The following is a 24423-nucleotide window of genomic DNA, read 5'->3' as shown; positions in this document are numbered from 1 at the left end:
ACATACTGGACCAGATGGACTTCATAGATATATACACAACACTACACCCCAGAACAACAAAATACTCATTCTCTTTGAATGCACATGGAACTTTCTCCAGAATAGACCATATACTGGGTCACAAAACAGGTTTCAACGGATACCAAAAGATTGAGATTATTCCCCGCATATTCTCAGACCACAATGCGTTGAAATTGGAACACAATCACAAGGAAAAATTTGGAAGAAACTCAAACACTTGGAAACTAAGAACCATCCTGCTCAAGAATGATTCGGTAAACCAGGGAATTAAGAAGGAGATTAAACAATTTTTGGAGACCACCAAAAATGAAAACACATCAGTCCAAAACCCATGGGACACTGCAAAGGCAGTCCTAAGGGGAAAATACATAGCCTCACTCAAAAGAACAGAAAAATCTAAAATGCGGTTTTTATATTCTCACCTCAAGAAGCTGGAGCTGGAAGAGAAGAACAGGCCTAACCCACGCACGAGAAGGCAGGTGATCAAGATTAGAGCAGAGATCAATGAATTAGAAACCAGGAGCACAATAGAGCAGATCAACAGAACTAGAGGCTGGTTCTTTGAAAGAATAAATAAGATTGATTAACCACTGGCCAGACTTATTCAAAAGAATAGATAAAGGACCCAAATTAATAAAATTATGAATGAAAGGGAAGAGATCACGACCAACACTAATGAAATAGGAAGGATCATTAGAAACTTTTATCAACAGCTTTATGCCAATAAATTAAACAGCCTGGAAGAAATGGATGCCTTCCTAGAAACCTATAAACTACCAAGACTGAACCAGGAAGAAACTGATTATTTAAACAGACCGATTAATTATGAAGAAATTGAAGCAGTGATCAAAAACCTTCCCAAAACAAGAGTCCACGGCCTGACGGTTTCTCTGGGGAATTCTAACAAGCATTCAAAGAAGAAATAATACCTATTCTCCTGAAGCTGTTTCAAAAAATAGAAACAGAAGGAAAACTACCAAACTCATTCTATGAGGCCAGTATTACCTTGATCCCCAAACCAGGCAAAGACCCCATCAAAAAGGAGAATTAAAGACCGATATCCCTGATGAATATGGAAGCCAAAATTCTCAACAAGATCCTAGCTAATAGGATCCAACAGCACATTAAAAGGATTATCCATCACGACCAAATGGGATTCATCCCTGGGATGCAAGGGTGGTTCAACATTCACAAGGAGATCAGTGTGATAGATCATATCAACAAGAAAAGAGCCAAGAACCATATGATCCTCTCAATTGATGCAGAAAAAGCATTTGACAAAATACAGCATCCTTTCCTGATTAAAACCCTTCAGAGTATAGGGATAGAGGGTACATTCCTCAATTTCATAAAAACCATCTATGAAAAGGCTACAGCGAATATCATTCTCAATGGGGAAAAGCTGAAAGCCTTTCCCTTAAGATCAGAAACATGATAAGGATGCCCACTCTCACCATTATTATTCAACATAGTACAAGAAGTCCTTGCAACAGCAATCAGACAACACAAAGGGATAAAAGGTATCCAAATTGGCAAAGAAGAAGTCAAACTGTCTCTCTTTGCAGGTGACATGATACTCTATATGGAAAACCCATAAGACTCCACCCCCAAACTACTAGAACTTATGGAGCAATTCAGTAATGTAGCGGGATACAAAATCAATGTGCAGAAATCAGTTGCATTTCTATACACGAACAATGAGACTAAAGAAAGAGAAATTAGGGAATCCATTCTATATATAATAGCACCAAAAATCATACGTTATCTCAGAATTAACTTAACCAGAGACGTAAAGGATCTATATTCTAGAAACTAAAAATCACTCTTGAAAGACATTAAAGAAGACACAAAAAGATGGAAAAATAGTCCATGCTCATGGATCGGAAGAATTAACATAGTTAAAATGTCTATGCTACCCAGAGCAATCTACACTTTCAATGCCATCCCGATCAAAATACCAATGACATTTTTCAAAGAACTGGAACAAACAGCCCTTAAATTTGTGTGGAACCAGAAAAGGCCCCGAATCGCCAAGAATTGTTGAAAAGGAAAAACAAAGCTGGGGGCATCACGTTGCCGGATTTCAAGCTATACTACAAAGCTGTGATCACAAAGACAGCATGGTACTGGCACAAAAACAGACACATAGACCAACGGAACAGAATAGAGAACCCAGAAATGGACCCTCGGCTCTTTGGGCAACTAATCTTTGACAAAGCAGGAAAAAACATCCAGTGGAAAAAAGACAGTCTCTTCAATAAATGGTGCTGGGAAAATTGGACAGCTACGTGCAAAAGAATGAAACTTGACCACTCTCTCACACCATGCACAAAGATAAACTCCAAATGGTTGAAAGACCTCTTGTGAGACAGGAATCCATCAAAATCCTAGAGAAGATAGGCTGCAACCTCTTTGACATCGGCCACAGCAACTTTTTTCATGACACGTCTCCAAAGGCAAGAGAAACAAAAGATAAAATGAACTTGTGGGACTTCATCAAGACAAAAAGCTTCTGCACAGCCAAGGAAACAGTCAAAAAAACTAAGAGGCAGCCCATGGAATGGGAGAAGATATTTGCAAATGATACTACAGATAAAAGACTGGTATCCAAGAGCTACAAAGAACTTCTCAAACTCAATACACAAGAAACAAATAAATCATAAGATGTGCAGAAGATATGAATAGACACTTTTCCAATGAAGACATACAAATGGCTAACAGACACATGAAAAAATGTTCAAAATCATTAGCCACCAGGGAAATTCGAATCAAAACCACACTGAGATACCACCTTACACCAGTTAGAATGGGAAAAATTGACAAGGCAAGAAACAACAACTGTTGGAGAGCATGTGGAGAAAGGGGATCCCTCCTACACTGTTGGTGGGAATGCAAGTTTGTACAGCCACTCTGGAAAACAGTGTGGAGGACCCTTAAAAAGTTAAAAATTGAGCTACCCTATGACCCAGCCATTGCACTACTGGGTATTTACCCCAAAGATACAGACGTAGTGAAGAGAAGGGCCATATGCACCCCAATGTTCATAGCATTGTCCACAATAGCTAAATTTTGGAAGGAGCTGAGATGCCCTTCAACAGATGACTGGATTAAGAAGATGTGGTCCATATATACAATGGAATATTAGTCAGCCATCAGAAAGAAAGATTACACAATATTTGCAGCAACATGGACGGGACTGGAGGAGATTATGCTAAGTGAAATAAGTCAAGCAGAGAAGGACAATTATCATATGGTTTCACTCATTTATGGAACATAAGAAATAGGAAGATCAGTAGGAGAAGGAAGGGAAGAATGAAGGGGGGTAAACAGAAGGGGGAATGAACCAAGAGAGACTGTGGACTCTGGGAAACAAACTGAGTGCTTCAGAGTGGAGGGGGGTGGGGGATTGGGATAGGCCGGTGATGGGTATTAAGGAGGGCACGTATTACATGGTGCACTGGGTGTTATATGCAAATAATGAATCATGGAACATTACATCAAAAACTAAGGATACACTGTATGGTGACTAACATAACATAATAAAAAATTATTATAAAAAAATAAAATAAAATAATAAAAAAGAAATGGAAAAACATCCATGCTTATGGATTGAAGAACAAATATTGTTAAAATGTCTACAGTACCCAAAGCAATCTACACGTTTAATGCAATCCCTATCAAAATACCATTAACATTTTTCACAGAGCTGAAACAAACAATCTTAAAATTTGTATGGAACCAGAAAAGACCCTGAGTAGCCAAAGTAATGTTGAAAAAGAAAGCCAAAGCTGGAGGCATCACAATTCCGGACCTCAAGCTCTATTACAAAGCTTTAATCATCAAGACAGTATGTACTAGCAGAAAAACAGACATGCAGATTAATACAACAGAATAGAGAACCCAGAAATGGACCCTCTACTCAATGGTCAACTAATTTTGGACAAAGTAGGGAAGAATATCCAATGGGAAAAAAGTCTCTTCAACAAATGGTGTTGGGAAAATTGGACAACCACATGCAGAAGAATCAAACTGGACCACTTTCTTACACCATACATAAAAATAAACTCAAAATGGATGAAAGACCTAAATGTGACAGAGGAATCCATCAAAATCCTAGAGGAGAACACAGGCAGCAACCTCTTTGACCTTGGCTGCAGCAACTTCTTGCTAGACATGTCTCCAAAGGTAAGGGAAACAAAAGCAAATATGAACTATGGGACTTCATCAGGATAAAAAGCTTTTACATAGCAAAGGAAACAGTGAACAAAACTAAAAGGCAACCTATGGAATGGGAGAAGGTACTGACTTATCAGACAAAGGGTTAGTATCCAAAATATATAAAGAACTTAGCAAAGCCAACATTAAAAAAAAAAAAAAATCCAGTCAAGAAATGGGCAGAAGACATAACTGACATTTCTCCAAAGACATACAAATGGCCAACAGACACAAGAAAAAATGTTCAACGTCATGAGGCATCAGGGAAATACAAATCAAAACCACAATGAGACACAACTTCACATCTGTCATAATGGCTAAAATGAACAACTCAGGAGACGACAGATGTTGGCAAGATTGCAGAGAACGGGGAACCTCTTACACTATTGGTGGGAATGCAAACTAGTTCAGCCACTCTGAAAACAGTATGGAGGTTTCTCAAAAAGTTAAAAATAGAACTACCCTACGACCCAGCAGTTGCACTACTAGGTATTTATCCAAAGGATACAAACATAGTGATTCGAAGGAGCACATGCACCCCAATGTTTATAGCAGCAATGTCCACAACAGCCAAAATATGGAAAGAGCCCGGATGTCCATCGATTTATGAACAGATAAAGAAGATGTGGTATATATATACAATGGAATATTTCCCAGCCATCAAAAAGAATGAAATCTTGCCATTTGCAGTGACTTGCATGGAACTAGAGGGTATTATGCGAAGCAAAATAAGACAGAGAAAGACAAAAACCCTATGATTTCACTCATATATGGAATTTAAGAAACAAAACAGATGAACATAGGGGAAGGAAGGAAAAATAAAATAAGATGAAAACAGAGTGAGGCAAAGCATAAGAGACTCTTAACTATAGGAAACAAACTGAAGGTTGCTGGAGGGGAGGTGAGTTGGGGGGATGGAGTAATTGGGTGATGGGCATTAAGGAGGGAACATGATGTAATGAGCATTGAAACTAACAGTACAATACATGTTAACTAGATTGAATTTAAATAAAAATGTTTAAAAATAATTTCTATGAGTCTACCTTAATGAATAGTAATTCTATATAAATAGGAAAGTGCAATAAGAACAAACAAAATTGGTAAAAAAAAAAAAAAAAGAAAGAAAGAAAACAGGTAATATTAACCTCTGTGGATCTTCCAATTTTTTCAAAGTGTCAGGAAGACACTTAGCCAGACCCATCATATCCTCAGAGATTGAAGTCAATCGTTTCTTCACATCACTAGGTAGCATTTCCTCCTCTGGACAAAAAGAATCAATGTCAATTTTCAAACCACAAAGCAAAGGGATTTATTTAGCCATTTATTTAAACACATTTTCAATTTCTTTCCTTAAGTGAATTCCAAAACAGAAGAACTTCCTTATTCTATCTCCTTATCACCTTAATCATTTTACTTTCCTTTTAGATTTTTGTTACTTGAATTTTAGAATAAATTCCAAATGATCTACATTCATACATACTACAACCAGTGGTTATCAAGCTAAGCTGAAAATCGCAGAAATGAGAATCTGAACCCATCTACACTATTTCAAAATATTAGTTATGAAACATAATTTGGTAAACATAACCTGAGTCAACAGCCATGCCTCACTTCCACTCTTACCAGTCATGACCAAAATAAAATGCAAGCCTTTCCAATCAGCAATCATCTTCCAAACTCTCAACTTTATTCTGTCTGGTACATCCCTCTCCATCTACGCCACACCTGCCCTCCTTCCTCGAACCCCTACCCTTGCTTAGAGTCTTTTATAGCTCATCGCCATTTTCTCTTGTCCTTCAAAAGTCCAGCTCCTCTGAAGCATTGACATAGGATTGTACCATCTGCTATTCCTGACTGCTGCTATTGTGACCTCAAAATCACATCCTTTCGTTCATTGAAGATTTTACTGCCTGGTTCACTGTCTTGCCCTTCACTACTACTCTCATGATAATTCCACCTAACATGTGGCCTTTTCAGTGCTTTGATCCTTCCATTTTCAACAATCTTTTCCTCAGCTGACCTCAGCCACCCATTCCTAGAGTCATTTCACCTTATAATTGCCAATAAAGGCACTACTTCCAAACTTCAATTGTAAGCATTCTATCTTCTGAACACCAGCATGCTGGCTTGCTTTCCAGGATGCCCTCCCCAATACAACTGTTCTTTCACAATTTCAGAACCAAATTCACTGATCGTATCACCTTTTCCACACACCTTATCCTTCCCACTCCCACTCCCCACCATGTCTTTTTTTCCTTTCTTGCCATTTTATAATAATCATTCCGTTGTATGGACTCTGACCTCTTTTGCTCCTTCCTCCCTCCATGGTACTTTTTATCTAGGAAAACCCCTACTCTAATTAAACCCAAATTTTTTACCTACTTGATGCCTATACTCAAAGAGTTGACTATAGCTAAAGATAAAATACAGCCAAGATGATTCAGCTTGCTTTAAATTCATGACACAGATCTCAAAGGAACCCTCAGTAGTGACTGTTAAATATTCTATATTTCCCACTTTCCTACTATCAAGATGACTATTTCATAACTCCTTCTTTCTCGCCAACCCTCTAACATCTGCTTGCTCCTCCTTTTACTCAGGGAACAACCTCACCCCTCATTATGCTAAGAAGATAGAAAAAGAAATCTACCTCATCTTCCCCCCAATTTGCTAATTAGTCTGTGCTTACAGAACTACTCTCGTTTACAGCAAAATTTCATGAAAGAGTTGTCCACACGCACGGTCTCAAATTTCAATTCCTATTTTCCCTATGCTGACTCCAATCAAGCCTTCACCCCCACCAGTACAGCACAGCTGCTTTGAGAAAAGTTACCCGTGGCCTCCATGTTGTCAAATCTAATTGTCAGGTCTAGTTCCTCATCTTCCTCAGATACTCAGCTATTTAAAATATTTGATAACTTCCTCCTCCTCTCAGCACTCCATCTTTCACTACTACCCCTTCTCGGGCCCTCTTCACCGCGCTCTCATCTCCCTGATCTCTAAATGTCAGTGTGCCCTCAACATCAATACTTGGGCCTCCTCTGTTCTTTATTCCAGTCACTCCCTCTTTCATCTCATCTCCTTTCACTGCTTTAACTGCCATGTGTATCTCGATGTTTCCCAAAGTTACATCCCCAACCTCAAACTTTCCCCTGAACTCCAGAATCACGTGTCCAACAGTGGTATCTTCTTGGATATCAATAAGCATCTAAAATTTAGCATATCCAAAACTGAAATCTAGATTTTTCTCACACAAACCCACTTTTCTATAACCTTTCCACCATAACTGATCCTTCCATTAACTCAGCCAATCCAACCGAAATATCTTGATCATCTTCTCTGTCTCCACATCTCACCCTTTATGGAGAATTCACTGGCAAATCCTTTACAATATATACCTTCAAAACATATACACAATCTACCACTTCTCACCATCTCTACTGCTACCAGCCTAATCCAAACAATCGTTATCTCCTCCTGGGACTACTATAGTAGCCTAACAGACTTCCCTGCCTGAACACTTGCCCTTTTATAGCAGCCAAAAAAATCTTTTTAAATTAAAATTTAATCATGTCATTCTCCTGCTCCAAACCCTCTAAGGGTTTCCCATCACTCTGCTTTGTATTTATCGTAATTAATAAAATATGAAGCCATAGTCACCACCTATAAGGCCCTAAATGACCTGGCCCAAGCTCCTTTTCTATCCTCATTTCCTCCCACTCTGACCCTTACTCATTTTGCTTCAGTTATCCTCACTGTTCCTCAAATAAGACAAACAATCACCCTCAGACACTTAGCTCTTTCCCCGATGCCTGCTACATTCTTCCCTCAGATATCTACATGGCTCATTCACTCATTCCTGTGACATGAAGTGAAGGCACTTGGTCTCCTGTGTTCAGTGCACTTCCCCCACAAGTGAAACTGTGCCTGACTCATAATAAACACCCATCAAATATGTTATATGAATGAATGAATATCCCCTTTCCAAACCAATCGTCTAAAAATGAAGTCGTTTACACATACTTTCTCACGTTCCTTAGATCTAATAATTCCTCTGTTCACCTTGATTTCCACTCACAGCACTCCACTACTCCATTCTTGATCTACTTATAGCACCTTCATGTTCTCAAAGCCTGTGGACCCTTTTCTGTTTTAATGGCACATGCCCCAAATAACTACTCTCTCCCCGAGACACTTTTGTCACCCAATTCACCAAAGCTGCTGGAGTAAAAGGTTATAAATGGTTGCCACGTTGCCAAAACTGATGATTAATTCTAAATCCTCAGTTTCTCAAACTCTCAGCAGGACTTAAAACAGGTTGATTACTCCTCCCACGTGAAGCATGCTCTTCCCTTGGCTTTCCACACACTGTATCTCCTAATTGCCTTCTATGCCAGTGGATGGCAACTCCTTTGCTGTCCCTTCCACCATGCAAACATGAAGTACGAAGAGTTTCTCAAAATTCTTAATCCCGGTTCTTTATCTCTAACAAAAACTGTCCTCTGAGCTATAGCCTGGATATTGAACTGCTGCCTGGCCACCTCCACCTTGCTTGCTATACGACAGCCCTCCTTCCTTTAACATGTCTAAAATCAACTGTGACTCCTCAGCTCCAAAGCTTGCTCCTTTTCTTCAGTGGTTTTCACCCCTGTTAGTCATGGCAACAACAGAGGAATGATCCTTGACACATGGCTCTCATCATCACACCAAATTCTGCTGACTCAACTGCTCTATTAAATGTATTTTGAATCTATCCCCTTCTCTCCATTCTCAATAAAACCATCCAAGCCGGGTCACCACTGCCTCTCCCTTGGATTGCTCTCACAGCCTCCTAACAAGCTTTCCCACTGTGACTCTTGCCCTGCTACAATCCATTTTCTACTGTACAGCCCAAGTTATTCTTTTTTTCTTTTTTTTAATGTAATTTATGTCACTCCTGCGTTTAAACCCCCCAATACCTCTTAGGAGGAAATAAACTCCTCATGTAAACATGGCCTATCTGTTTCCTTGTTCTGCGTCTCTATCCCTCACTCCGTCATCTTCAATAGTTCACCACACTGAACTACTTTCAGTTGCCTATCAATATTATGATCTCTTTTTGCACCGCTGTTTCCTATGCCTATAACACTTTTCCTCTATTCTTCCGCTACCTAATTCCTGTTCCTATTTCAGGTCTTGCCTTAAACATCACTTTCTCCAGGAAATACTGCAATACTTCCAAATATGCATTACATGGCTCTCCTATAAGCTAAACACAGCGCTTGTGTTCATCTCTATATGCCCTACAAACCTGTGGACTTCCCCCTGAGGAAGCAGATCAGGAGTGTCTTGTTCATTACTGAATCCCCACATCATAAAATGCTCAACAATTTTTAATAAATGAGTAAGTGTATTTTTATCTGCTATATCGTTTAGTGTTTATTAGCCATCCTCTTGGAGTAAGCTAATATTTTAACAGGAAGAAACAATGTGCAAATATCCTTTTATTTTCTGATGTTATAATCCACTTTAATTCTTTAATAAGAAGAAAAAACACAATTTTATAACCAAAGGTGGTCATTTGAAAATATCATGTATAAATACACCAGAGAAATTAAACAACAGTGAGGCTGATACCTCTGACTTCATAGCAAAAAGGGAGGAAGGGAAGGAGAAAAAAAAGAAAGAGTGGTAATCATTGTTACAATTCACTAGAATCATAGTCAAGGTACCTCACTTAAGATGTCAAAATATACTCACACATATAACGAAATAAAGAATAAAAGTGAGGGTCAAACAATACAGTAGTATTCTAGTAGCTTCTAGTAGAGACTTATAAATATATGTTACTTTAGTTAAGAAATATCTTAAACATTTCCTTAGAAGCATTTTAATCAGAGACAAAATTACAAGTATAACCTAGAAGTAATTCTACAAACCACAAATTCAGAAAACCATGAATCCCCTCTGTTGAGTTTAATTCTGTTATGATCTAAATAAGTTCTATATTGTTCTCCAGATCAGCTTCAAAAACATATCATCCACTCAATTTAAGCAAGATAATTTCTAGCCACAGTACCTTTGGCTATAGAGAGTTAGCAAGCTCTTATCAGAAGTGGCTTTCCAGGGAAAGAAAGAAAGCATAAGGAGTCTTCTACGTTATTAGGTAAAGAAGGAGGGTCTATTACAAAGGACATGAATCCCTTCTCAATGGCAATTACAAGGGTAAAATATAATTTTATAAGAGGAGGTCACGTATATCTTTATTTAGCAAAATCACTCATTTTTTTTTTAAGATTTTATTTATTTATTTTGACGGAGAGACAGGCAGCGAGAGAGGGAACACAAGCAGGGGGAGTGGGAGAGGAAGAAGCAGGCTCCCAGTGGAGCAGGGAGCCCGATACAGGGCTGGATCCCAGGACCCTGGGATCATGCCCTGGGCCGAAGGCAGACACTTAATGACTGAGACACCCAGGTGCCCCCAAAATCACTAATTTAATTAACATCTTAACAAACACAATTATTTAAAATCTCCAAAAGAAGCTACAAGAATAGGAATAACAGGGGCGCCTGGGTGGCACAGCGGTTAAAGCGTCTGCTCAGGGCGTGATCCCGGCGTTCAGGGATCGAGCCCCACATCAGGCTCCTCCGCTATGAGCCTGCTTCTTCCTCTCCCACTCCCCCTGCTTGTGTTCCCTCTCTCGCTGGCTGTCTCTATCTCTGTCAAATAAATAAATAAAATCTTTAAAAAAAAAAAAAGAATAGGAATAACAACTCTATATAGATCAATACAGGTGCTTGTAGTATTCCCTCCCTCTTAGTGCTCACAACTATTCTATGCAATAGGTATGTGGCTATCGTCTACATTCCAAGCATGGGGAAACACGTAAATCTCAAGTCACGTGGCAGGGATTCCCCTTTGATTTCTGTGACATGAAAGCCCATGTTCTTCCATTCTACCATGTAGGTCTGCTATCACTGACCTATTGAGACATCTGGGAAAAGCACTGAAGTTGAACAAAGTGGCCATACTTTTTTGGAGAAAAACAGCAGTTATCTTACCCTAGAAAAAAACTTAGAAACTTAAACCAGAACACTATAAAGTAACGTGTACACTTCAACTATTTATAGCAAGGATATAATAATCTCCATACTGGGAGATAACTGGTTGTGTCACTGATGTTATCAAAATCACAAAGCCCCAACTAAAGAAGCCTAATGAATAGCAAAAGAAGTGACAAAGCAGGAGTAAGTCCTCCTCTGCCATGAGTAACGTGCCTGAAACGCTAATCTTTGGCCAGAGAGACCTCACACCCTAATGTCAACATGGTTCAGACACTCAAGAAGTTGTATATAAACAGTTTGCACATGTGTAAATATTGATTTTTTGGAGATAAACCTCACAAAAGAGTGAATTCAAATTCTATCCTTTATTTTCAGAGCACCACATACCTTTTTTATTTATAGCAAACCTTTGCACAGCATCACCTAAAATCTCTAATTTTCGATAAATGATGAGACCAGCCTATAAAAAAAAAAAAGAGTACACTAAAGATAACCAAAATAAAGCTATATGTCCCACTTGAGAAAAATCCAAAACAGTGACTCCCAAAGGACCCAAAAACCTGCATTCAACCTACTATGATACACAAAGATCTATGTCTTCATTAAATCACCATACCAATTTTGAGAATGGAGAAAATAAGCTGATGCGCCTTAAAAGTTTAAAATTTTTATCTTTTAATATTCAATATTATAAGGAGTTAGCCAAATCAAACAACTTAAAAGTGGGACTCCAGGGGCGCCTGGGTGGCACAGCGGTTAAGCGTCTGCCTTCGGCTCAGGGCGTGATCCTGGTGTTCTGGGATCGAGCCCCACATCAGGCTCCTCTGCTATGAGCCTGCTTCTTCCTCTCCCACTCCCCCTGCTTGTGTTCCCTCTCTCGCTGGCTCTCTCTCTCTCTGTCGAATAAATAAATAAATAAAATCTTTAAAAAAAAAAAAAAAAAAAAAAGTGGGACTCCAACAAAATACAATCAAGTAACAGAAATCTATTTTGGAGACACAAAGCCACTCCCCCGCATCTCATTAAATCAGGTGTGAATGTTGGCATATGAACAGCCCTCCTTCCAGGCATTGTTAACAGGACCAACCAAGTCACACACTGATTTTTCATGAATAAAAATGCTACAGAACTTGCACGAGTTCTCCACAAGTCCTACGATTTTTTTTAACAGAATGTAAAGGAAAATTAATCACCCTCTTTCCTGAAGAAATTGAATTTTTTTCTGTTTTAAAAAAAAAAAGGAGTTTCCAGGCCTAAAAACAGATACAAAAAAGGAAACAAGATATTCATGTACAAATGAAAGTATAAATTAGGGAAAAAGAAATCCACAGGGACATAAAATATATTTCCTGAACAAAACAAAAACAAAAACCAAATAATGCTAAGATAAGTCTAAATTTCAGTATATATGAATATGTAAATATGAAAAAACACAACTAACAGAAGTGGAAAGCTAAATTTGGAGGTAATTTTCCTAAATTTTTAGCACATTTTAAATGTAAATATAAGAAATAATTCCAGTTTCAATATAGAAACTATCTATAATTATTTTTATTCTGAAGTTGCTTATAAATTAAATACATCATCAATACCATTTGTGTTTGCTCAGCCTGTGTTTATTAGCTTTCCGTGTTTTCAGAGAGAGTACGTTTATCACATACAAATTGGACATTATTTTGGCTTCATGACAATAAAAACTATTAGCACTGAACAATCTATTGACTGGTACTTGCTAATTAATATTGAGAATTATCAGTTTCACTGACTGTCTTCTTAAGCATTTTTAATGCCAACCTGATTTAGAATATTTTAGTTGAGTTTGCAACCATTACAACAAAATTTTTCTAAAGTAATTTATTATAAAGTTTAAAAAACACATCATAAAGACCTTTGGTACATACATACGCATCAGTGGCTGCATATAGTTTCTGATCCTCAGTGAGAGGAAAATCATTCCAATTGCTACAGCGGATAGATCTGTCTTTCAGAAGTTGTTTGCCGAAGAGGTGTTTAACCAAACCATTGAGGCTCCAGATCTCTGTACATTTCAGCTAGAAGTAATGAAAATCAATACTGTAAAAAATTATTTCTTTCTATTTTCAGATATTCCTAAATACCACCAAATGCCCATGCCGCAAATAATGTTGGAAATGTTATACCAAAATACAAGGCAGAGATAGTCCTTAATTAATTTCCCATCACTAGAAACCTCATTTGCAGTCCACATTATAAGAACTGAACTCCAGAATTTCCCCAATGTAGGTATTAAAATTCTTGGACTATGAAAGTATTATTCATGTAAAAAAGCTGGATTAGGTTGGTATGCTTTCTATCCAGTCCAATGACTATTTGACTAAATATGAGAATTTAACTTAATGACTACATTAATAAAATATATGAAATAAGGGTGATGGAATGGATGGCCAAACCTCCACTAAGCGCATCATACCACAAGAGCTACATTAGGCTTTCCCTTAAAACAAATTTTTTAAAAATAAAAAAAATAGAAATTATTGGTATAAATGCATCAAAAGGAAAAACTTAAAATACAATATGTAAATTTACAAATATATGAAATAAAGTGAAATAGTACTAAGGGGGGGTGCTAGCTTAAAGAAACTTCTCTAAGGCAATGGATTAGAACTGAAGGTTTTCATCATGGAATACTCATTTGGGATCTCTTTATTGTTACAATAACATACAGCTTAAATTATTTTTTTCAAAATATTTAACATTCAGACAGATGGGACATTCTGTGAAACACAATCTTGTTTATGAAAATAATATATGTATTACATCTACCTTTTTTTTTTTAAGTTTTTATTTAAATTCCAGTTAGTTTACATACAGTGTAATATTGGTTTCAGGTGTCCCAATATGGTGATTTAACACTTCACACAACACCCGGGGCTCATCACAACAAGTGTACGCCTTATGTCTACCTTTTCATTGGCAACATCTGTCAGCTCCACAACATTCTTCAAATCAATGTCAAAGTCACAAAGAAGCTTCCGCTGATCTCCTTTGATTCCTACACCTGCTTTTTTAATTGCTTCATTTTCAAGCAACATTTTTAATCCCTGTGGAAAAACTGTAACATTTTATTATTATTTCCATAGGTTCTATCAAGTATTATTGATTTTCTACTTTTTACACATTCTATGTTTATATTTAAATTTATGTTTATGTTAAGCATAAATTCTGAAACATATTCACCTTGAGTATTTCTTTTTTTTTAAGATTTTATTTATTTATTTGAGAGAGAGAGTGAGCACAGCGGCAGAGGGAGAAGCAGACTCTCCACTGAGCCGGGAGCCCAACATGGGGCTCAATCCCAGGACCCCCCATCATGACCTGAGCCAAAGGCAAATGCTGAACCAACAGAGCCACCCAGGCACTGCTACCGTGAGCATTTCTTTTCTTACCTAAAGCAAACTCCTGACTGATAAATGACAAGAAAAACAACTGGTTTGAATACTTCCTCTGATAACATTAACAGTATATTCCTGGTCACTTCGCCTGTCTAAACTTCAGTTCTCTACCGTCTAAACCAGTAATATCAATGCCTGATGGAGATATTGTAAAAATAAGTAAAACAGGGATATGAATGAATCAGATGAAACATGAATATTTCAATAAAGGTAAGGTGATGAGAGAAGCACCAGCTAATTGAAAAGTTTAATTTTATAGGGATAAAGCTGACATAATACAACTATTAACCATATAAAAATGAAACAAAGAAAAGAGATACCAACCTGACATAGAAGAAATATGAAACAAGTAACATTTGCTCTCAGACACACATAACTGAATCAGGGCAACTCTGTTCAGTTTCCCTTTATTGTACACTGGTGGCCATTCCATGTCAAATCCTACCACACCTCCAGTAGACAGATTTATGCTAAAGGGGGAAAAATAGTTCAAATTAATTACATTAAATTTTTAACTTCTATATAACTTCTGCATTCCAAAAATTAAGACAAACCACAAATGGTAGAAGATATCTATGATACAAATACCTGATAATGAATGCCCAGAAAATATTAAAAAGTCCTTGAAAAGTTGGTAAGAAGACAGATAATCCAGTAAAAAGAAGAAGAAGGAGAAAGAGAGGATGGAGCGGGGAGAGGAGGAGGAGAAAGAGGAAAACTATGACCAGGCAATTCCCAAAAGAAAATCCAAATAGCCAATAAATCCTAATAAATATGTGAAGACATGAAACCTCACTTGAAATCAGATGCAAATTAACTGATACAATTTCATATATCTATGAGTGGCAACAATTAAAGCCTCACAGTATCAAGTGCAGAAAAAGCTATCTACCTGTGGGACTGCTCAAACACTGGTGAACGTAAATTGGTAAAATCCTTTTAGGAAAGGCTTTGATAATATTTAGCTGAAGATGTATACATACTATGACCCACAAGTTTTTTCTCATAAATATATCAAATTCTCAGATGAGCACAACCAGACAGATGTTTAAGAATGCTCATTGCAGGAGCACCTGGGTGGCCCAGTAGTTTAGGCATCTAACTCTTCATTTCAGCTCAGACCATGATATCAGGGTTCCAGGACTGGCCCTGCATCAGGCTCTGCGCTCATCCGGAAGTCAGCTTAAGGTTTCTCTCTCCTCTCCTTCTGCCCCTCCCCCCACGCACACTCCCTGGAGTGCACGCTCTCTCGTGCTCTGTCAATCTCTCTAAGTACATAAATAAATCTTGAAAAAAATAATAATTTGCTTTAAAAAAAGAATGTTCATTATAATACAGTTCTTAGTGGCAAAAAAGGAAACAAACTGTATTTTCACCAACAAAAGAATGGACAAATTCTGGCATATGGAAACAATTAAATATTATATAAAAATTAAAATAGAACTACATATACCAAAAAGAAAAATTCTCAAAAAAACATAAAATGGTGAGTGAAAAACACAAGTGGCAAAATATACATATAGTCTGATAGTACTTTTTAAAGTTTTTAAATGGGCAAAATAATAGCATATGATATTTGGGGATATAAAAGTATAGATATAATAGAAAACATGTGAGGGAATGTTAAACATTGAACTCATGGTAGAAGTTATCTCAGAGAGCTGCAGAGGGGAGAATCAGAAAGGAAATATCTGGGGCTCCAGCTGTATTTTATTGTAACATTTCTTAATAAAGATTTGAAGAAAATGGATATTAAGATTTGCTAAAGCTAGGGTTTTTGTTATAGTATTTTCTATTTTTGTTTATATGTGCCTATTTTATAATTTTTAAATTAAAAACATGTATCACAAAAGAATCTCAGCTTCTGCTTTGGGCCAAGATGGAGTAACAGTAATCAGACATACCTTTCCTCTATGAACAAACGGAAAATTGGACAAAAGAGCTAAGCAACAGTTTTCAGACACTGGACAATAGGCAATACAGGACTATGCTCTCTGAGGGAAAGGAAACCATGAGGAAGCCCTACAGCTGCCCCTGCTTTCTATCTGGAACGCTTTCCAGACAACAGAACAGGGAGAAGTCAAAGCAGAGCACTGAGGTAGGGAGACAGGGTTCAGAGCCAGAGAGGCTGAGGGAGCTGGAAGTAGTTTCTGGAAAGGAGGGAGCTAGGAAAGAAAGAGGCTGAACAAAGAACAACCAGGGAATCATCAGATGAACACTTCCTAGGGCTCATATGCAGGGCAGAGGCATTAAAGTTCTGAAAAGTCACCTTAGAGAGTCTTGTTGATCGCCTGGGGCAGTCAGCAAAGACTCCATAAGGGTCACACCTTATTATAGGGCTAAATTATTCCCAGAGTAAAGACTCCTACCAACCTGCCCTGGTAAAGCTTAAAAATAAAGGCTCAAAAGGTAAAGGCTGATCTTCAGGTAACTTGACTGCATGAAAAAGCGAAGCTCTTTTCTTTGAAGAAAAACAAGCAAATCCAACGTTCAACAAGTAAAATCACAATGTCCAATCAAAACTGCCAGCATCAGGAAAATGTGACCCCTAACCAGGATAAAAATCATTTCATAGAAAAAATAACATAATGGAATTAACTGACTAAAACAGCCATTATAAATATGCTGAATATGTTCGAATATTTAAAAGAAAACACGAATGTGAGAGCCAAAATGGAAGATATTTTCTAAAAAGAAACAAATGGAACTTCTGGAGATGAAAAATACAATAAAATTAAAAATTCACAGGATGGGATGACAGACACTACAGAAGGAAAAAAAATGAACTTGCAAACATAGCAAAAGAAACGATTCAAACCAAAACACAGAGAGAAAAAGAATTAAAGAAAAACAATAAAAGACTGAAAGAGAAGGGAACCCCATGACCAATGACATAGTATTAAGCAATCCATCCTGTGTGTATAAAGGGGTGTATAAAGGCGACCAGGAGAAAAGAGTAACAGGATGAGGGGGAAAAAAAAATCTCAAGAAATTTTTTAAATCTGATAAGACTAGAAACCCACAGATCCAAAAAGCTCAATGAACCCCCACACAGGATGGCGACAAACCACACTACACAAAGGCACATCATCATCAAATTGTTGAAAACTTGTGAGAGCAAAAATCTTTAAGGTAGCCAGTGGGGGTTAGAAAAAAAAAGCCTGCCTATCATAATGCACACAGAATTCATCGGAACTCCATTCCTCAAATCACTTATGCTTATTTCCTTTACATATGTAACGCTACAGCACTGACAAAGGTAAGATGGTGGAGTTAACATACAATCATAAATGACAGACTTCCCTTCTCTGTGAGTCAAATTCTGTTCTATATAATGAGACCCAAAAGTGGCCAGTTAACTATAGTAGGAGTGAGAACACCTGAATACTATTTCTAGAATTCATCTACCACCAGGAGAGCATTAATAAATAGCTTAACTTACCTCTGTATCTTTTAACCATTGCAATGTACAACAGTTAAGGGGGAAAAAAAAAAAAGGTATAACAACTTCAAAAAAGATCTGAATGAATCCCTACTTCTTCTCCTTGTAAAATGTTTCAAGAGCCTTGGACTGCATTCCTGCATAGTCCTAATTTAACAACACAATTTTTAAAAATACTAACAGTCATTTCTAATGTTCTTCTTAGGAATCATTTGCTATAATTGTTGCTAACTCAATGCAACAGAGTTGATCACAACCATTATTCACTACTAGGTTGATATTTTTAATGAAATACAAAAGGGGCATTTGGAGGTTGAATAATTCTTGCATTTTTTGTCCTACACTGGTGAAATAAATAATGTGTTCATTGGTTCACTGGTGAAATAAACAATGTGTTTATTTAAGTATTTAAGTATCGAAAGTAACAAAAATTAGCTAATAGAAAGGATTATGAATGAACAAACAGGTACATTACACATTTAATCCAGTGATTTTAAGATTTTTTTAACGTAAAATTAGAACTTGTCAAATGATATTTTACATGTAGAAATGATTATCTACGGAACACACCTGAACTGTAAAATTCAGTATACACAGTTACCTTCTAAGGGTCCAAATTCAAATGAAACTAGGAAATTCAAATCTCTTACCTAATATCTTCTGATAGAAAAGAACAATCACTAGCTTCATAACTATAAACAATGGATCCAGTAAATTCTAAGAAAGGGAGGTCATCTTCGAAAACACTCTTCTGAAAAGATGCCTTGAGTTAAATAAAATTCAAAAAAAGGCACAAATAAATTTCACATTAAGTAAGAGATGTTCATGGAAAAAGTTCAGTGAAGCACTCAATTTATAATTCTAAGTTTTATCAACTAATATTCTATAGACTAATGAAGTCATAAGGACAATGTAGCAAAAATAAAGCCATCCACTATAAAATTATTTTTCTAAAAAGCTTATTTGCAAACTTCTCATCCTATTTTCATAAGAGTACCTATTTTATTAATTTTTTTCTTTAATTATAATAGTATTCTAGATGTAATAATGTTGCCTTAAATTGCTGAAGAGTTGACTAGTGGATCTTGAATCTATGAAAACTTAAACTTGTTTACCCATAAAAATCCACCAAAGTAAATACTGCCTAAATTACCCAAATTAGAACAAACTAGTAAGGTCAACCATACAAACTAGACAAAAAGGTAAAATACAGAGTAAGAATTCCCATTTTGTAAACCCCATTAAAATTTAACCAATCACACAACAGCAACTCTATCTTAAATGGTGACCTAAGTTTACAAGTGAAGACTGATTTTACAGTAAAATTTACACTAAATTTCCCATCTGAAAGAATAACTGGTGAATCACATACCTTTCCTTCTACTGCAGGACAGGTCTCATTCTGCACAGACATCCATTCAGGAAGTTTCCGCTGCTGTGGAGTTGTTCCCAACTTTTTTTCATTCATCTTTAATAGGCTCTAGTTGCAAAATCCAAAAAACAATTACTCTGTGAATAAATACAGTGCAATCTTTGAAAGAAAACTCAAGAGAGAGGCCTGTGGATATGACTGAAGGACCAAACATGCATTTTTAAAGTTATGGCGTTTGGCCCACATATAGGTTTTAAGAGCTGGAATTGCAAAACAAAAGGAAACAGATATAATGTGCTGGATCTAATAATTATACATTTAGTAGTATTTCCTCTTTTTAAAATAAGTGAGCCAATTTACTTGAGTTCTAAGGTTCTAGTAGTTTCAAAATCCTGTTATTCTATGACTTTGATCCTTTCAAAGAATAATCTTTATCTTATTACCAAAGTCAATCCTTGGGTGTGTAAATTCTTACAGATTTTGACATCTTTAATTTTCTTATCATCTGTCCTAAGATCTAAGTAAACTCAGCAAACTGTTGGACTTGTTCACAAGTCTACTTGAAAAATGAATTTTTAGACAGAGAACAGCTTTTCTATATTAAGGGTTTTTTTTTTATTAAGCTCTTGGCCTACTAAGTGAACAAGTTTCTCTAAGAGTTTCACAGAGGATATTTTCAAAAATCTGTTACTAGCTGTGAGGGCTCTGCTCAATGTAAACCACACGTAAAGAATGGTTATAGAAAACACAATGAATGGGAGAACCATAACAGACTCTTTTTGTTAATGGCAAATGGATCCATACCCTGGTGTGACCTAACATACTAAATTGAAGTAGCTTTAAGTTCTTAGTAAAGTCTTCACAACTCCAACCTTAGTTCCTATTATCTCAAATTTCTAGTAAAGAGGCAGCAGCTTTAAATATATACCTGAAGATTCTTATGATGAAAGATGTTAATATAAAATAATCACAGCAACCATTTATGATTTAGGGATAACCTGTTATCCCTATTGATACTTAGCACAATAAACCCTGAAGAAATTACACAGTATCAGCAGGTATCCATTTTAATTGCTCATTTTCCCAAGCATAAATCCCCAAAACTGAGAATACTGATAATTTTTAAAAGATTACTCTAGCAAAACTTTCTATATGGAACCAACTCCACCACTCTTATGCATTGGGAAGGAAAGGGTTAAGAACTAGCTAGTAATTCACTCTCCCTACTGAGGGAGGGAAGATGAAAGACCTCAACAAGGGATCCCAATAATACAACTAATGACCTCAAACCAGATGGTAGCCTTGTAAACTTAACAATGATATTTACTAGCAGAAAAATACCAAAAAGTACCTATCTAGAAAATGCTGTTTGCAAGATATAGCTCAACTATCTTGACTGCTCATCACAAATGAGCCTGGAATTATGGGTTTATTAATTTATGGCTGAAAAATGGGGAGTAGTCAAGTAAGCTGTGTAATTAAGAGAATATAAAACAGAGGAGTTCCAAAACCAACACAACTTCCTTTGTGCAATTTTTTTTTTTTTTTTTGCACACATTGCTCAAAACTATTCCGTTAATCCAAAACCATAACATGTCCTATTGCAAAAGAAAAGGACATTTTTGGAATCTGTGTCTGACAGTCTGGGGATCCTCCAAAAAAAGAATATGCCATCTGCACTTGGTGCTTGCTTGTATTCTTTGAATCATTAGCAAAGTTTGGCGTTGGGTAAGATCTATGATTCACTGAATCAGAATGGACAACTCAAGTTTGGATGTTACCACTTATATTATATTAAGAAGATAAACTATGTAAAATATATATTTTATTTTATAAAACATTTTACAAATGTCAGTAGTTATTAATACATTTATATGTCACAAATTCAAAACTCTTAACAGGAGAGTTAAAAATTGATCCCAAAGTGTACTTTTACATATGCTCCATTCTTAATCTTAAAACATTATTTTTATGAAGCTGGAAAATAAGTTTTTGCTACACATAGAGTAGATAATGTGCAAAACTGCCAGAAAATTGTGGTTTCTGCAAATAATAGACAAATCTATAAAAACAACTATAAAATCTTGAAATTTTGTAAGTAATTCATTCACACTGCCAAAACAGAAATAAACTTCAGTAACTCTTCCCTGAAGCCACCTATAACACTAAAATCATTTAAATTTGAAATGCCTAGTTTTCAGACGTAAAATACTCTCTTTTGCACATAAAATTCTGTCTAGATGCTTACAGGCAAAGAATTTGAAAGTAAACTTGTTTACAGACCTAACATCTTTGTCAAATTTACTTAGATCTCAGGACAGATAAAAAGCACACAGAAAATTAAGCTTGTAGAATAATTTGCAACAAGGAAACTCTTCAAGATACCTGAGGATTTTAATCGTTGATCAGATGAAGGTTACTCTCAGAAGGGATCCGAGTCACTGAATAATAGAATTTTTTATTTATATATTTAGCTGTTAGGTTGTTGAGTATAAACAACCTAGACAGGGCTTTTTCTAAAATCAAGTCTTTCATCATTTCACAACACTTCATCTCGCACCATTAAAAGATCTTACATTCCTCTCTGAAATAAATACAGATGGTCCCTAACAATGGTGTGACTTGGGATTTTTCAATATTACAATAGTGCAAAAGCAATACACATTCACTAGAAACCACACTTCAGATTTTGAACTTGGATCTCTTCTTGTGCTAGTGACCTTCTGTGATGATGCTGGGGAGCAGCACGGAGCCACAGCTGCCGTCAGCCACACCGTCACAAGGATAAACAACCAACACACTGGCAACCATTCTGTAACCGTGCAACTATTCTGGTCTCGCTTTTAATACAATAGTCAATAAATTACATGAGATACTCAATACTTTATTATAAAATAGTCTTTCTATCGGATGATTTTAGCCAACTGTAGACTAATCTAAGTAAGTGTTCTGAGCACCTTTATGTGGTCAGCTAGGCTAAGCTATGACGATCAGGAGGTTAAATGTATGAACCACATTTTCAACTTCCAATGGTCTATCGGGGAGTCCTAAGTCAAGTAAGATCTGTAATATACTTTGATTTGCTTTGGTTTATACTTTCCTGGAATTATCCTGGTTATCTATCTACCATTGTCTGCTACTTTTCAATCTTGATCACTTTCTTAAGGGCTGCCCCTAAACAATATATACCTGGGATTTTTATTATTTTATTATTTTTTTATTTTTCTATTTTTTGTTTTGAATAGTCCCATTGAACATGTTTTTCAATAGGGTAATTCATCTCATTTGCATTTAGTGTAAGAACGTAAGTTTCCTCTTTCATCTTACTTTGATTAGTATTTTTCTTACTTTCTTCAGTTTTCTTACTTTTTTCATTTTTCCTGACATTCATACTCTTTTCCCATTATCAATGACAAAATGTCAATTTTTTTCCATCCTACTATTACCATACTATCTCAACAAAATAATATAATAATATACCTTCCCCACCAAGACTCTACATTTGCACTGTCCTGTTTTTACTTCCCCATCCTTCTAATTACTGTTTTCTGTTGTTATGGTTTTGGTTACAGCCTGTTAGTTTTCTTAGTATTGCTCTTCTATTTCAACAATCCTTACTATTTTCTAAACATTTATATTATAAATTTCATCATCCATTCTAATATAAACATATTTATAAATTTAAATATGTAAATATATTGTTTACTACAGTTTCCTCTTCCCTTTATCTTCTCTCTCTTGAATCCTTGTTCTGACTCAACTGTTTGTTTAGAGAACTCTTTAAATTATTTTCATCAGGTAGAATATGAAAGTAATAAACTCTGATTCCCTGCATATATGAAAATTTATTTCTTCAAATAGAATGATGTGTTGGCTGAGTATAACAGTCCCTCAGTAGTCTGTAGATATTCTCTTACTGTCTTCTACCTTTTGATGCTGCAAGTAAGAAATCCATTGTTTCTCTGATGTTTTTTCTATTGTGAGTCACCTATTTCCCATCTGGGAGCTTGAAAGACTTTTAAGGATTTTTATATTTTAAGGAGCCTAATCGTAAACTCTATTCTCCTTGGGATCAGTGAGTCCTTGAAAAGGACTCCTTTCCAAGTCTTTTTCTTAAGATCAGAAAACTTTCCCCTCGATATCGGTTGAATTGTATCCCTCCTCAAAAAAAAAAAAAAAAAAAAGGTGTCAGGGTCCTAACCTACAGCATGTGGCTCTTTATTTGGAAAAAGTCGTTACAGAGGTAATCAAATTTAAACAAGGTTATTACAGTGGTCTCTAATCCAAACTGAGTGGTGTCCTTACAAAAAGGGGAAATACAGACACAGAGACAGACATGCACTGAGAGATGATGTGAAGAAACACATGGAGAAAGAGCCATCTATAAGCCGTGAAGAGAAGGTCTGAAACAGATCCTTCCCCCACAGTCCTCAGATGGAAACAACTCCACCAACAACTTGACTTCGGACTTCTGGCCTCCAAAACTGTGAGACAATAAATTTCTGTTAAATCATGGAGTTGCAGCACTTAACTATGGCACCTGCAGCAAACTAATATACCCCTATTTCTAGTTCAGTTATTAATTGCCACTATCTCATCCCTTTTTTCCTTCTACAACATTTATTCACATGCTGGTGAATTTCTTCCTGCCTGGATTTCTTCTCCTAGACTCTATTTTTTCCTTCCTGACTACCATCTCTTTAATTTTGTTCTTTGTATTTTAAGATACTTCTTACACTTGACTTCCAAGATGCTAATTTCACTCCCAATGGTGATAGTCCTTTTCAGTTTGTCTACTGAATTTTTATAATGTTAAGATCTTGATTGTTAGTTCCAGAAAGTTTCTTTATGCTCTAGTTGAGTCTCCCTAAATGTGCTTATCATTTCTTTCTTTTGTA

At 36.3% G+C, this 24423-nt stretch overlaps 1 protein-coding gene across 1 annotated transcript in view; it reads right to left on the bottom strand.

Annotated features, from left to right (window-relative positions):
• WRN (WRN RecQ like helicase) overlaps nucleotides 1-24423 on the bottom strand; it is a 129401-nt gene that overhangs the window by 93117 nt on the left and 11861 nt on the right. The window contains exons 2-8 of the mRNA XM_040643285.1: nucleotides 19526-19633; nucleotides 18804-18916; nucleotides 15036-15181; nucleotides 14223-14371; nucleotides 13182-13331; nucleotides 11668-11740; nucleotides 5382-5496 (exon numbers count right to left, since the gene is read on the bottom strand). Of these exons, the coding sequence (XP_040499219.1) occupies nucleotides 5382-5496; nucleotides 11668-11740; nucleotides 13182-13331; nucleotides 14223-14371; nucleotides 15036-15181; nucleotides 18804-18916; nucleotides 19526-19621 (842 nt within the window). The 5' untranslated portion in view covers nucleotides 19622-19633. The remainder of the gene's footprint in view (nucleotides 1-5381; nucleotides 5497-11667; nucleotides 11741-13181; nucleotides 13332-14222; nucleotides 14372-15035; nucleotides 15182-18803; nucleotides 18917-19525; nucleotides 19634-24423) is intronic.

The sequence above is a fragment of the Ursus maritimus genome, unplaced genomic scaffold (assembly GCF_017311325.1).
Source record: "Ursus maritimus isolate PB19 unplaced genomic scaffold, ASM1731132v1 scaffold_28, whole genome shotgun sequence".
NCBI classification, from domain to species: Eukaryota; Metazoa; Chordata; class Mammalia; order Carnivora; family Ursidae; genus Ursus; species Ursus maritimus.
This window is presented reverse-complemented; position numbering and strand designations above follow the sequence as displayed.